This window comes from Oryx dammah, unplaced genomic scaffold (genome assembly GCF_014754425.2).
Source record: "Oryx dammah isolate SB20612 unplaced genomic scaffold, SCBI_Odam_1.1 HiC_scaffold_7, whole genome shotgun sequence".
In the NCBI taxonomy this organism is placed as follows: domain Eukaryota; kingdom Metazoa; phylum Chordata; class Mammalia; order Artiodactyla; family Bovidae; genus Oryx; species Oryx dammah.
Window position 1 is genome coordinate 33,713,293 of NW_024070191.1, and position 14,147 is coordinate 33,727,439.

A 14,147-nucleotide genomic window follows, 5' to 3' on the forward strand; every position below is an offset into this window, starting at 1 on the left:
ATTGTAAAGCAACTATCCTCCAATTAAAATTTTTTTTAAAAAGAACAGTATTGAGAACACTTGTGGAATCTGGGTAAGAAAAATGGGACTAGAGGGGTTAAGAGATGCTATGCTTCTAAATTCTTCATGTGCTTGCATTTTTTTTCTTTTTTCTATTTCAGAGGCACTAACTCTGGTACCCCAAATTTTTTTCCATGGCTGCTGAAACAAGACACTAATATGTTCAAAGAATCCTGGGGGTTTAAAAGAAAGCCAATGAATACAATAACTAAAAGATGGTTTAGGCCATTAGGCTTGGTTAAATTCATTATTCTAATTCAAAGTTTCAATAGTTCTCGTAAAATAAAAATGTTCTTTCTGACCACCTATTTTCATGTTTTTTTGTTATATCAGTCAGGCCCTTTCCAACTCCCCTTAGGCAGTAAGCAAATGATGTTCCCAGAAATGTTTGATATGGAGTATACACTTTCAGTTTCTTCATGTGATGAACAGTTGTGCTTTTGTAGTTTTATTTTTCATCAAACTACAAATAAAGAAAGTAGAAAATGAAACTATTCCAAAAGTGGAAGTCATTTCCCACTTCCTATGTGGTGAGGTGTAGTTGTTGGCTATGGCAACCTCTGTAATAAATAGATGCTCTAGCCTGATGAGGAACAGAGTAGACTGCAAGAATGGCAGCTGACAAGTCATCTCCTGTGGAAAAGTCATGGACCATCTTTAAGGAATACCATATAGATGAAGATGTGGGCTTTGCTCTGCCACTTCCACTGGTAAGAAAGGACACTGGAATATGGGCAAAATTATTTTCTTATCTTGACTTACCTGGATAAGTTAACTTCTACTGAATAAATGTGGTTCAGTAATTTCTTTGGAGGCAGAGTTTGAATAAAGGGATTTCAGTTAACTTTCTTAAAATTTTCTTCCTAGAAACTTAGCCTTAGAGGCACTTCTTACTCATCTTACACAGGTATAGAAAGTGATGAGAGAAGGTAACTATAGAAGTATTTTAGTTTAAGACAATCATATTTCAGGGGGTATTTTGAAAAAAAATTTTTTAAAGTAATAAATGACCCATGAGTCAAAGGAACCCACTTTCTGAGCAAAGCATGTGTTCCTGCTTTGATGTTTTTGAGGTGGGGCATCAAGTAACTTTGTGTTGTATTAATATTGTTTGGTATTTACTAAGCCTGAGTTTCAGGCTTAGAGAGAGTTAGACCTGCTAGACTTGCATGCTTTTTCCACAGGTTTTGCTACAAACGGCAAGGCATTAGAATGAATGTGTGTCTTAAGACTACAGTTTCCTAAGTTATCTTCCCAAGAATGCCGTGAAAAGCCTCTTATCTTTAATATTTGAATCATCACACGCTTTTATCTCATTTTTAGCAATTTACAAATGTTAACTTACTCCATCTTTACAAACATCCTGAAAGGTATGTATGTTATTAATCTCATTTTCCTGATGAGAAAGTAAGCCATGCAGATTTTAAGTAATTAGCCAAACTTACACAGCTAGTAATAACAGGGATAGGAAGTGAGTCTAATCAGTCTGGTTCCAGAATCCATTGTCTGAAAACCATTATCTATTATGCTACACTGCCTAACTCAAGAGAAGGAGAGAACACAAGACATTATTTTGGTTTTTGGTTATTGTTTGTTCTCCTACTCTTGGTTTTAATGAAGTTCATGAGATTCCAGGAGAGGATTTCTGGAAGCCAGTAACATGTTGTGACAATGCTGTATACCAGGATGTACCTATTTACTTGTAACTGGAACAGAATCCAGACTCTAGAGACAACCTTTAAGTGTGACAAATACATATTTTAGTCAGAATCTAACTATATATTTAGAAATCACATCTAGTAAATACCTTGGTTAATACAGGCAAATCTAAAGCGAATTCTTTGTCACAATCTAATTTTCCTCTTCACATGATTAAGTTAATTGAAGAAAATGAAGCAGATGTTTTAATTTTATTGCTAAAAGCAACCGGCTTACTTTATATTTTCAAATCAATAATATTCAGACTTACTCTCTCTTCACTAAAGTGCACAAGTGCCAAGACTGGATGTTTTGAGGAAATATTTATCAATGGTAAAAAAAAAAAAAAACTTTTTCAGAAACTGAAAATTCTCATATCAAATTTATTTTTTATTTCCCTATAAAGTTAGTTCTCTTAGAAAATAATCACAATAATTATGTGAATGAGTAAATGAAATTTGTTCAGTTGTGTCTGACTTTTCTACCCCATGGACTGTAGCCCACCAGGCTCCTCTGTCCGTGGAATTCTACAGGCAAGAAATCTGGAGTGGGTTGCCATTCCCTTCTCCAGGGAATCTTCCCTACTCAGGGATTGAATCTGGGTCTCCTACATTGCAGGCAGATTCTTTATCATCTGAGCCAGCAAGGAAGCCACAAGTAATTATGGAGACCTCTAAAACAGAGTCCAAGGGCTAAACCCCAAAACTAAATCAAAATAAAACACTTCCTGAGCTATTTAAAAAACAATGCTGCTACTTGAGATGCCTATGAAATTAGATTTTGTATCCGAAACAGGATGAAAACAAAATTAGAGGTTACTTTTATTTCCTCACTGAAGATCTTTCCTGGAAATTAGAGGTTCAAAAATATCCATTTCATCTCTTATAATCTATCACCTTCCAATTGTAAAGCCAAATAATTTGTCTTCTGATTTCATGTAGATGCAAAATGCATTCTCTCATCTAGCAGGAGTTGAATGACCCTCTGTGTTACCCTTTACTAATTTATAATACATCATTCAGGCATCCTTTGAACTAGAAGGATATTATTGATTGAATTTTACATTTGTTGAAAATTCTGTCCAATAAGACACTAATCTGGACACATAATAAAGTACTTCTGTTATTTGGGGAAAGTAGCCCCAATAAGAATTTCAGACGTGCTACACACACCACAGGTGAAACACAGAATAGAGAAAATATGTATGTATTACTAAAACCATCAGAGCACAGTAGTCTTGTGGTTAGGGAGAAAAAATTAAGAGCAAACACAAGAAAGGTGATTATCTAGTGAATATACTGCCTAGATCTTTCATTCCTAAAAATTTGCCCTGACTAATTCCAGCCAATTCTCTGCAGCCCCTGAACAGGTTTGAAATTTTTATTACATTTCTCTCCATACTTTATAGCTTCCTTATAATATTAACTTGGTTTTGAAGCTTAAAGCCTCACTCACCTTGGTTTCAGGTAAACTCAATTTATGCCCTCTCCCCTTAATTCAGTATTGGTGCCCCCAAGAGCACATCTGGAAGCAGCTTAATGAAGAAGCCCTGGGGAGTTTTCAGGACTCTGAATCTCATTTCAGGCTGTGACCTAATTCTTTGGTTTTTATGTTTTCCCTTGAGACACGATTAGAAACAATACCCAGGGAGGCACTTATTAAAAACTAAAGCCAACTGAGTAAAATTTAAAACGTCATTGGCTTCCTTCAGTGATTCAAGAATTGGGCATCATCCCAACTAGCAGGAAGGAAAGTACTCTGAGGAGCTGTACAAAAATGAAAGACTTTTATAGGCAGAAGAGAGCAGAAATAGGAAGTCATCCTCACAGAGTGGATTGGTTGTACTGAGGTCACGTTTCTTTAGAGAAAAGCAGGTCTCTATGAGCAGATCGGTTCACTACTGCTGGCCAGGGGATTCCGGAGTGACTGGTTTAGGATTCCACTCTGGGAGAGGCAGAAACTGTAATTAAGTATTGTCTCCATTTAGTGACATGGGACTTAAGTTACTAGATTCTGGGTTTTGGGGTCTTTTTTTTTAAATTTTTTTTATTTTGTATTGGCATATAGCCAATTAACATTGTTATAATAGTTTCAGTCGATCAGTTCAGTCGCTCAGTCGTGTCTGATTCCCATGAATGGCAGCACGCCAGGTTTCCCTGTCCAACACCAACTCCCAGAGCTTGCTCAAACTCATGTCCGTCATGTCCGTGTTACCATCTAACCATCTCATCCCCTTCTCCTGCGTTCAATGACCCCAACATCGGGGTCATTCTTCGGAATCAGATGGCCAAAGAATTGGAGTTTCAGCTTCAGCATCAGTCCTTCCAATGAATATTCAGAACTGATTTCCTTTAGTTTCAGGCAGACAGCAAAGGGATTTAGCCATACATACACATTTATCCATTCTCCTCCAAACTCCCCTCCCATCCAGGCTGCCACATAACACTGAGCAGTCTTATTTATACCACTCTTTTATTTGGATTTCATTTTTACGTACTTGACCAAAAATTTTCCTGTTGTACCATATACATATATATACATATACACACACTTATATATACATATATGTGCACATATATGCAACAAATATGCAGCATCTCTTGCATGTCTAGCGCTGTGCTAAGAAATACAGAATTAAAAATATGGTATAATCCTTGCCTTCAGATAGTGAGATGTAAAAAGAGAAAACATCTTTTAGAAGTCGGAAATCCTTATGTTTGCATTACAATGAACTATGTGCACAAAACTAGCCACAAATCTGCCTGAGCCTTGTTATCTTATTTATGACATGAAGATAACTTTGGGGGCCATTCTAATAATTAAACAAGAAATAATTAAATAAAAAATTGAAGCAAAACTGCCTCATTACTGACATTTAATAAATCTCATTTTCCTTCTATTCAAAAAATAATTAACATCTAGCTGAGGAGGTAAAAATATAGCAGACAGCAATAAATTACTTAGGGTTTCCTGGGTAGCTCAGCAATAAGGAATCTGCCTGCCAATGCAGAGGACTTGGGTTCAATCCCTGGGTTGGGAAGATCCCCTGGAGAAGGAAATGGCAACCCACTGCAGTATTCTTGCCTGGGAAATCCCATGGACAGGGAAACTTGGCAGGCTAAGTCCATGGGGTCTTAAAGAGTTGGAAACAGCTGACTACACAACAACAACAATAACAAATCACTTAATGTGAAAGGGTATAATTCATAGGATTCTTCATTGAAGGCATACCTAATAGAATGGAATAGTCAGGAAGATGTCAATGAAATGTTTCAAGGGATCTTTGCAAAGGAGACAGATGAGAGGAAGAAGAGGAGCACAGAGAAGGTCCTGAGCTCTTCGTGTGCAGGTGACAATGCCTGGCCTGCTGGCCCTAGACAGGTTAAGTGTGTGTCAGCATTGCATGGCATTGATACAGAGGCAACATGGACCATCAGTGGAGGCACCACTATTGGATAAGACCTTCCATTGTTGAATCAAAGCCCTGTTTCTTCTTTTTAAGGAGGAGCTCCCTCATCCTTATGATGCCTGGATCTCTATTGCTAGAAATCTGCCTGAACTGATCAAGAACAACCAACTACGTGTGGAAGTTGAGAAGGTTTGGAAAAAATATTACACATTTCCTATTAGCTTCTTAAAAGCATTAACTTGGTTTTGTGGCAATCGCATCACACATTTTGAGTTGAGTCCATCTCTCTATTTATTCTCAGTTAGCAATGCTCAGCATTGATGGCCTCCGAGGCCACAAGGCACAGCGCCTGGCACACTTGGTTCTGGGATACATCACCATGGCGTATGTGTGGGGTCGAGGCGATGGAGACATCCGCAAGGTCTGGAGATTTTCATATATTCGTTTATGCTAACACAGCAGACTGACATCCAGTTGAAATTTAATGTAAATGAACTCTAAGAGTATTGTCACGGCATTTGTGAAGCTTGAGGATCTTGCACAGAGGAGTTGCCTAACAAATATTTGGGGAATGGATGGATGCTTGAGCGAATGGTTGCACATGATTCCCAGGCCATTAGAAAGTCAAGAATACATCCTTGATTTCCTCTGGCCCTCTAGTTAGGCTTTGTCCTCTCTATGCCCAGATATGTCCACATCATCACAAATCTCAAATGTAAGGGTTTAATAAGTACCGGGCTTAAGTTATGAAATGAGGAAGAGGCAATGACATTGGTTTGGTTTCACAGGGCCCTTATGTAGAACAGTTAATCTTTTGACCCCCAGAAAGCAGAAGTGAAGGTGAGACATTTCAGAGGTTAATACTAAAAGTCATCTTTTCATTAGGTCTTGCCAAGCAATATCGCTGTTCCTTACTGCCAGCTGTCTGAGAAGCTGGGACTGCCTCCCATTCTGCTTTATGCGGATTGTGTCTTGGCAAACTGGAAGAAAAAAGATCCCAATGGGTATGTAAACAGTGATTATAACAGGAATTAAAGGAGTTCACAGTATTTTAATCAAAAGGGAATTGGTCATTTGTTTAATCTTTGGCAGCATGTCTTTCTTCTCTGTTGTTAAGATGTAAAATATACATGCATGTGAGAGAGAGAGGTGTGTTGTCAACATACAATGAAATGTACATATCTTAAGTGTTCAGTTTGCTCAGTTTGACTGGCTTCTTTTGAGAGTCTACAAATTTCAATTTTAACTATTGAGTCGAATCAACACATCTTTGGCGGTAGAAGTGGCAATGTCTGGGCTTTCAAAAGAGTCTGCTTAGAATCTCAGCCCTTCCTAAGCATTGACTAATGAATCTGCTACAGTGAAGGGTCAGAGGCTTTGGGTGTGTATCCGCAGAGGCGTGTTCTAGATGCGGGAGTACCGCAAAATGAAATGATTTGATCTTAAAAATTTCTTATTAGTAACAAGGTTTCCAATTGTTTTTGACAACCCACGTGTGTTCCTTTCATGTTTAATTGTTTCTTTCACTAATAAAGTCCTAAATTAAATGTTTGTGACACCTGCTTGACAAATATTGAAAAAAACACACCTTTACAATTTATGTATTTTTTTTACCTTTGCTAGATCAGTAGTATTAAATGAAATAACTCAAAACCATTTAATCTTTACATTGGTTTCCTTTCCATCTTCCAATTGATCCACGGCTTCATGGCTGCTCTCCTAAGGCCCATGACTTATGAGTAAGTACTCCATCTTTTTTATTCGAAAAATTACTGTTACTCAAAGTAAATAAGGATGTATCACTACCCTCAAAATGCATTCTTTTAAAAGACCAATTGATTTTAGGCAAAAAATACAAAAATCTTATTTGCATATGCAGATGATACCTGACTTAAGGATGGTTCAACTTAAGATTTTTTGACCTTGCTGCTGCTACTGCTGCTAAGTCGCTTCAGTCGTGTCTGACTCTGTGCGACCCCATAGACGGCAGCCCACCAGCTCTCCTGTCCCTGGGACCTTAGGATGATGCAAAAGTGATATACGTTCACTAGAAACTCAGTTTGAATTTTGTATTTTGATCTTTCCCTAAGTAGATGTGCAGTACATACTCTCCTGTGATCCTGGGCAGGGCAGTGCAGCTCCCAGGCAGCCTTACTGTCAAGAGGGTAAACAACTGATACACTTACAACCATCACGCACCCAGACAACCATTCTGTTTTTCACTTTCAGTATTCAATAAATCACAAGAGATATTCCACACTTTACTATAAACTAGATTTTGTGTTAGGTGATTTTGCCCAACTCTAGGCTAATGCAAATGTTCTAAGCACATTTACCGTAGGCTAGGCTAAACTCTGGGGCACTCAGGTGGGCCAGTGGTAAATAATCCAATCTGCCTGCTAATTCAGGGGACACAGGAGAAGTGGGTTCGAGTCCTGGGTCAGGAAGATCCTCTGGAAGAGGAAATGGCAATCCACTCCAGTATTCTTGTCTGGAAAATCCCATGGACAGAGGAGCCTGGCGGGCTACAGTCCTTGGGATCACAATGACTGTGACCCTAAGGTCACAGTGAGTGAGACAGACACAACTTGAGTCAGACACAACTTAGCAGGACCACAAGGCTAATATTTGATAGGCTAATATCTGATATTTGGTAGGTTAGGTATATTGAATGAATTTTCAACTTATCTTCAACTGAAGATGGATTTATTGATATATAACACCATTGTAAGTTTAAGAAGATCTGTAGATAAATATGGAGAAGGCAATGGCATCCCACTCCAGCACTCTTGCCTGGAAAATCCCATGGACGGAGGAACCTGGTGGGCCGGTCGCTAAGAACATACATACATACAAAATGCACATACATCTGTGTATCCATGACCCCATGACCTCAGTGGCCAGAGGTAATAAAACTATTTTGACCCAATTTTTACTATTTTTGGCCTAGGTACTTAACAGAGGCTAAGAGCTAAGGAAGCTAAAGTAAATATAGGAATAAGCTTACCCTCATGAAACTGGGTTAATTTGGAGGAAAGAAGATGCATGAAAATTATGTAAATTGTTATATAATCAAGAGAAGAATTAAGGAATTAAAGGACTATGAGTTCAAGTCAAACAAAAGCCACAAGGAAAGAATCCTATAGCAAGGAATTTAAGCTGGATTTGAAGAGTGACTAGGCATAGGTTAGGAGAAGGAAAACCTGGGACTTCCCTGGTGGCCCAGTGGTTAAGATTCTGCGATTTCAGTGCACGGCATGTTCCCTACCCCTGGTTGGGGAACTAAGATCCCATGTGTCATGTGGCCAGAAAAAGTAAAGGAAGAAGAAGGAAAAGTTGAGCGTGTTCACAGTGGAGGAAACATCAAGAATGAGGGCTTTGAAATGACAAAAATCTTAGTGCATTTTCAGAATTGAAGGAAGGCTCGTGTCACTGATACATCATAAATAAAGAAGGTAACAGTATAGGAAGGGGATGAAGAAATAAACTATAGAAATATTATATAGGACTTTGGGCTCTGATAAGGGGTTAAAACAGTATCTTTAAAGGGGAAGCTATGGAAGGTTTTCAAAGGGAGAATGATTTCACCAGCCCCATTTGAGGCTGAAACTGATGAAATATCTTATTCAACGAGCCCCAGGAAGTTAGGTGTGGAAATGGTTTGAGACCATACATTTAACTGCCATGAAACTCAGAGGTGTACTGATGCTGAGACCATATTTGCATCAACACAAAACTTCAGTGCAAAAGAAAATAAGGTGTAATAAATTATTTGAATTTCCCAATCAATTCCTTTGTAAGGCAGGATATATCACTTAGAAATTGAGTCAGGCTCATGGATAAAAATATGGATACTATGTTTATTTAATTCAAAAATCTACTTTTGTAAACAATATCTCACAGATATCTCTATAAACCTTGAGTTTATAAATTTTTGAAAAATTGATGAGATAATAGAAAAAGAAATGCTCTTGAAGTTTCTAGTTTCAAGTTCTAGAATGGAATTTCAAGTTCCAGCTTAAAGTACTGTTAATTTTATGACCTTAGACAATAGACCTAACATTAATATTCCTAACTACATAATGGATATAGTAAACCTGCCATACTTATCTCACAAGATTATTTTGAAAATGGAGAGTAAATAAAAGTCTTGAAAATGAATAAGAATCCAACAAATAGATCAATATTGTTACTAAATTTTTCTTCTTCTTTTTAGCTTTTCTTTCTTTTATTTTTACTAAATTCTTGACTTCCTGGATTAATTTTCTTAGGAACATGGACATTCTGTTCTCATTTCCTGGTGGGGACTGTGGCAAAGGCTTCTTTCTGGTTTCTCTGTTGGTGGAAATAGCAGCTGCCTCTGCAATCAAAGTATGTCAGTCCAGAAAAATGGGCATTTTGATTCACTTAAGCAGAACAATTACTTAACAGCAGATTGCTATTATACATAAAGTAACTTGATCCTGACTGAATAGAGGATTTTATGATTGAATTGGAGATAAAGGATCCCCTGGTACAAATAAATACTTTATTTTTTTTGTCTCTTCTAAAATATAAAATGTAAGAGCCATATAATTAGAATAAAATTTGAAGCCCTAATAAGAGAGAAATATTTTCAACGCAACTTGCCATTGGAATTTTGTCTCACAGTGACAAAAAGCTAATGATTTTTTGCCTTAGAGATAGAAATACATAAAACTATATAAACATCTCTAAGTGATACATTAATAAAGACAAACCCAAGTTTAATTAAACATATAGAAATTAGTCAAACAATCCAAGAGTATCCAATCCAAGAAAGAAATGGAAATACCAAATTTAATGTGGGCATTAAGATTTAGAAGAACTTTATTCTATGCCAATATTTATTTATGAAATCTGAAGTGTTTGTCTTCTTTTTTTTTTAAGGTGATCCCCAATATATTTGATGCAGTACAACGTGAAGACACAGATACTTTGCAGAAGGCACTGCTTGACATATCTTCCAGCCTGCGAAAAGCCCGGAAAGTGTTTTCTCAAATTCATGGCAAGTATTGTGTGCCTTGCAAATGCTAGACCATGCTCAGATGTTTCAAGTTATCTAGATGTAGTCTTGCAGAGAAATGGAAGCAAAATCAACTCTCACATAGTGGGTGTGTTTGCATTTTCTTTTATCTCACTGAATTATTTTATGTACTTTCCATGTGGTGGGTTTTATTATATTCAGAGAATCTAAATTTTGAGAGAGAAGATAAATGACCCAAGATGATATAAGTAGTAAACAGGGAAGCCAGAATTTCACTAAAAATTCTGGAACAACTTGCCAAAGGTGCAGGATATGTAAGTTCTGAAAAACAGCTTCTGCTTGATAAGAACTCTCTATGAATTCTGCTTTTACATAAATTAACTAGAAAGCCATCTAAAACAGCCATGGGGTTCGAAAGTTATCATAAAATGAACAGCTAAAAACGATAACAAAAAGAGTACATAAACAAGGATTTGCAAAAGGAAATGTCCCCTACTGGATGCGCCTAACAAATATGTGACTGCGTATCACTGGGCTTTGGCAAGAAGATTGGCCTTCAAACCAAAGACATTAGCAGGCTTTGGAGAGGGACACCGAGAGATGTGGTCCCTAGGGCTCCAGGAGGTTCTGTTTTATTTTTATTTTTTGTGTTTAGCTTTGGGGTTTCTTTACGTAAGTAATTTATCAGTTATGCCCCAGTAAAAACATGTTGCTGTTGTTTAGTCTCTAAATCATGTCCAACTCTTTTACAATCCCATGGACTATAGCCCACCAGGCTTCTCTGTCCATGGGATTCTCCAGGCAAGAATACCAGGGTGGGTTGCCATTCCCTTCTCCAGGGAATCTTCTTGACCCAGGGATCCAACCCGCATCTCCTTCACTGGCAGGCGGATTCTTTGCCACTGAGCCACAAGGGAAGTCCAGAAAACATATGAAGCATCCTTAAGTAAATGTTGGCAGTTTAGTTGGTCTCCTGAGGATGAGTGGTGAATGGGCCCGGGCTCTTTGTCACAAGATGTGTGCTGCTCTCATAGTAGACCCCATTCAGTGTACACAGGTGATAGAGGACAGGTGAGTGAAAGCTTGACCTCAGGGAATTTTTCTGCACAGACTGACATAGTACCTTTCTTATGTCTTATACTGAAATCCAGGATCAGTTGTTTATAACACCTTCATTTTTCCCAATATATCTGATTCTACTTAATTAGGTGTATCTCATCTTTTTTTTTTTTTTTTTTAGAATATGTGGACTCAAACCTATTTTTCAATGTTCTTCGAATATACTTGTCTGGGTATGTAGCCTTATGCTTGGTTCTGTTTTCACTTAGACAATTAATAAAAAGAAGACAACAAATTTCCACTGATGGAACCCACTATCAATCCAGTTTAAGAAACAATTTATATCCTAAAATACATGTTGCAAGAAAAAATAGGCTATTCTCTTAGTTACTACTTGGGCAGGCACACACTGGAGTCTGGACAAGAAAGCTAGTCATTTTAAAGAGAGTGAAATAACCTTTGGTAGTGAAAGGTAAGATTTGACTTATAGAATACTTATGCTGAATTTGCTCAGAACCATATTATTATTCTCTTGCTTGAACATGAGTAGAAGGGGGAGTATGGGAGAAGTACAATGAAGCCTAGCTCATTTCACGTTCCACTCATCCTCTGTTGCAAATTTGACATACAAAAATTTGGCAATTGATAAAATACTGATTATTCTTACCTTCCTGATTTAGTTGGAAAGGCAACCCCTTGCTGTCAGAGGGGCTGCTGTATGAAGGCGTCTGGGATACCCCAAAGAAGTTTGCCGGAGGCAGTGCAGCCCAAAGCAGCATCTTTCAGTGCTTTGATATTCTCCTGGGCATTCAGCACGCTGTTGGTGGAGGTGAGTGGCAAATGACAAACGACCAGAATCACAAGCTAATAGGATAGTATCCAAAAAGTGCCTTCCCATCAGCATCTTATCTGAGCTTATCAGATACTTTTAGAAGAATCAGTAGAGACTTTACTGCAATCATCTTATTACACCATGAAGAAGCAGAAACTGAAAGAGGCTCATAAACAGACTCCCTGTTAACCAACTAAAAAGCAGGGAGGCCAGAACTCAGACCAAGTTCAACACCATCTTGATCTTGATATTTGAACATGTCTTTGAGGTCTGATTGAGTGGTGAAGCGAATATCACCTGAACATGTAAGGTCAGATTTAGAAAGAGAAAGTCTGCGAATGAGATAAGACCACACGTGGAAGCTGGAGAGTGGAGAGGCTTGGCACTGTTCTAGTTCCCTGACCTACCCCCAGGGAGCCCAGGGCCAACACATGCACCAAAGTTTAAAGATGAACCACCTTCATTATATTCCTTCTAGGGGATTAAGGGAGCAGAGGAAGAAGCTCCAGGAAGAACTTCTTTCTGCTTTTCTTTCTTTCCTAAACTTCTATTGAACAGTCAAAGGGGAAAGCTTTGGGTTGCATGACAGTAAGTTTGTTTGTTTGTTTTTTCTGAGCTCCTTCTCTTATTTTAAAATGATCCCTTTAATTCTCCTGGACTCAGCATCACAGTCTATCAAGTATAGTACATCTACCCTGTCCTTAGAAGGATCAAATACAGTAGGAACATGAGAAAGGAAGCAAAACAAAAATATAATGAATGAGTTTAGCTCATCCGGTTTTAAAAATTAAGTGTATTTTGCAGTAATCACCATTACTAGTAGCAAGATTAGTAGGATGCTGACTTGATGGTTATAAATTCATGGCCATCCACTCTGGCCCCACTTGGCCCTCCCTCCCTGGACTGGAGACTGCTTCAGACTCCTTACTAACTCACCTTTGTCTTCAGTCCCTTCAGACTTTGCTGCTGAATTTCTCCGAGAGATGAGAACATACATGCCACCAGCTCACCACAGCTTTCTCCTCTCATTAAAGTCAAAGCCCTCGGTCCGTGAGTTTGTTCTTTCAAAAGGCAATGCTACCCTGCAGGAAATTTACAATGAGTGTGTAAAAGCTATGGTCTCCTTGAGAGACTACCATTTGCAAATAGTAGCTAAATACATCGTGATTCCTGCAAGCCTGAAATCCAAGGTGGAAAGAAGCTCGGAAGAAGCTTCAAAGTCAGAAAGTAAAGGAACTGGAGGCACCAATATCATGGACTTTCTGAGGGCTGTAAGAGGTACAACTGTGAATTGCCTGTTGAAGGAAGATTAATTGTAATCCAAGAAAGTAAATTTTGGGCATATTTTGTTTATTTTGACATGTGTTAATTATCATTGTCCATTTTATCAGAAATAGCATTGACATTCATCATTTGAGGAGAGAAAATGAAACAAAAGCCTGCACAAGGATGTTTGTTGCAGCTTTATCATAATCACCCAAACTTGGAAACATCCAAGATGTCCTTCAATGGCTGAATGGATGAACAAATCGAAGTACATCCTGACAATAGAATATTTTTCAGGGCTGAAAAGAAATGAGTGCTGTGTGACAACCTAGAGGGGTGGGATTGGGTGAGAGCAAGATTTGAGAGGCAGGGACATATGTATACCTATGGCAGATTCATGATTTATTGCAGAAACTTACACAAGATTGTAAAGCAATCATCCTCCAATTAAAAAAATAAAATTTAAAAATTTTATAAAAAAGAAATGAGTGTGGTGTATTTCTTCCTGGTTCAGTAAAAAATGTTGAAAATGAACTTATTTACAAAATACAAACAGACACATAGACTTTGAAAGCAAATTCTGGTTACCAAAGTGGAAAGGTGGTGTGTGGGGGGTGGGGGTGGTGATGGTGGTGGTGCTGGTAAATTAAGAGTTTGGGATTAACATACACACTGCTGCTGCTGCCGCTGCTAAGTCACGTCAGTTGTTTCCAACTCTGTGCAACCCCACAGACGCCAGCCCACCAGGCTCCCCTGTCCGTGGGATTCTCCAGCCAAGAACAATGGAGTGGGTTGCCATTTTCTTCTCCAATGCATGA

General features: G+C 38.2%; 1 protein-coding gene across 1 annotated transcript; it reads left to right on the top strand.

Annotated features, from left to right (window-relative positions):
- The first annotated feature begins 620 nt into the window (after positions 1-620).
- IDO1 (indoleamine 2,3-dioxygenase 1) lies at positions 621-13,814 on the top strand. Its single transcript, XM_040242991.1, has 10 exons — positions 621-770; positions 5,261-5,356; positions 5,469-5,588; positions 6,053-6,171; positions 6,892-6,906; positions 9,439-9,538; positions 10,076-10,193; positions 11,413-11,464; positions 11,912-12,060; positions 13,012-13,814. The coding sequence occupies exons 1-10, from the start codon at positions 672-674 to the stop codon at positions 13,374-13,376; spliced, it is 1,233 nt and encodes a 410-aa protein (XP_040098925.1). The 5' UTR covers positions 621-671; the 3' UTR covers positions 13,377-13,814.
- Positions 13,815-14,147: the final 333 nt, after the last annotated feature.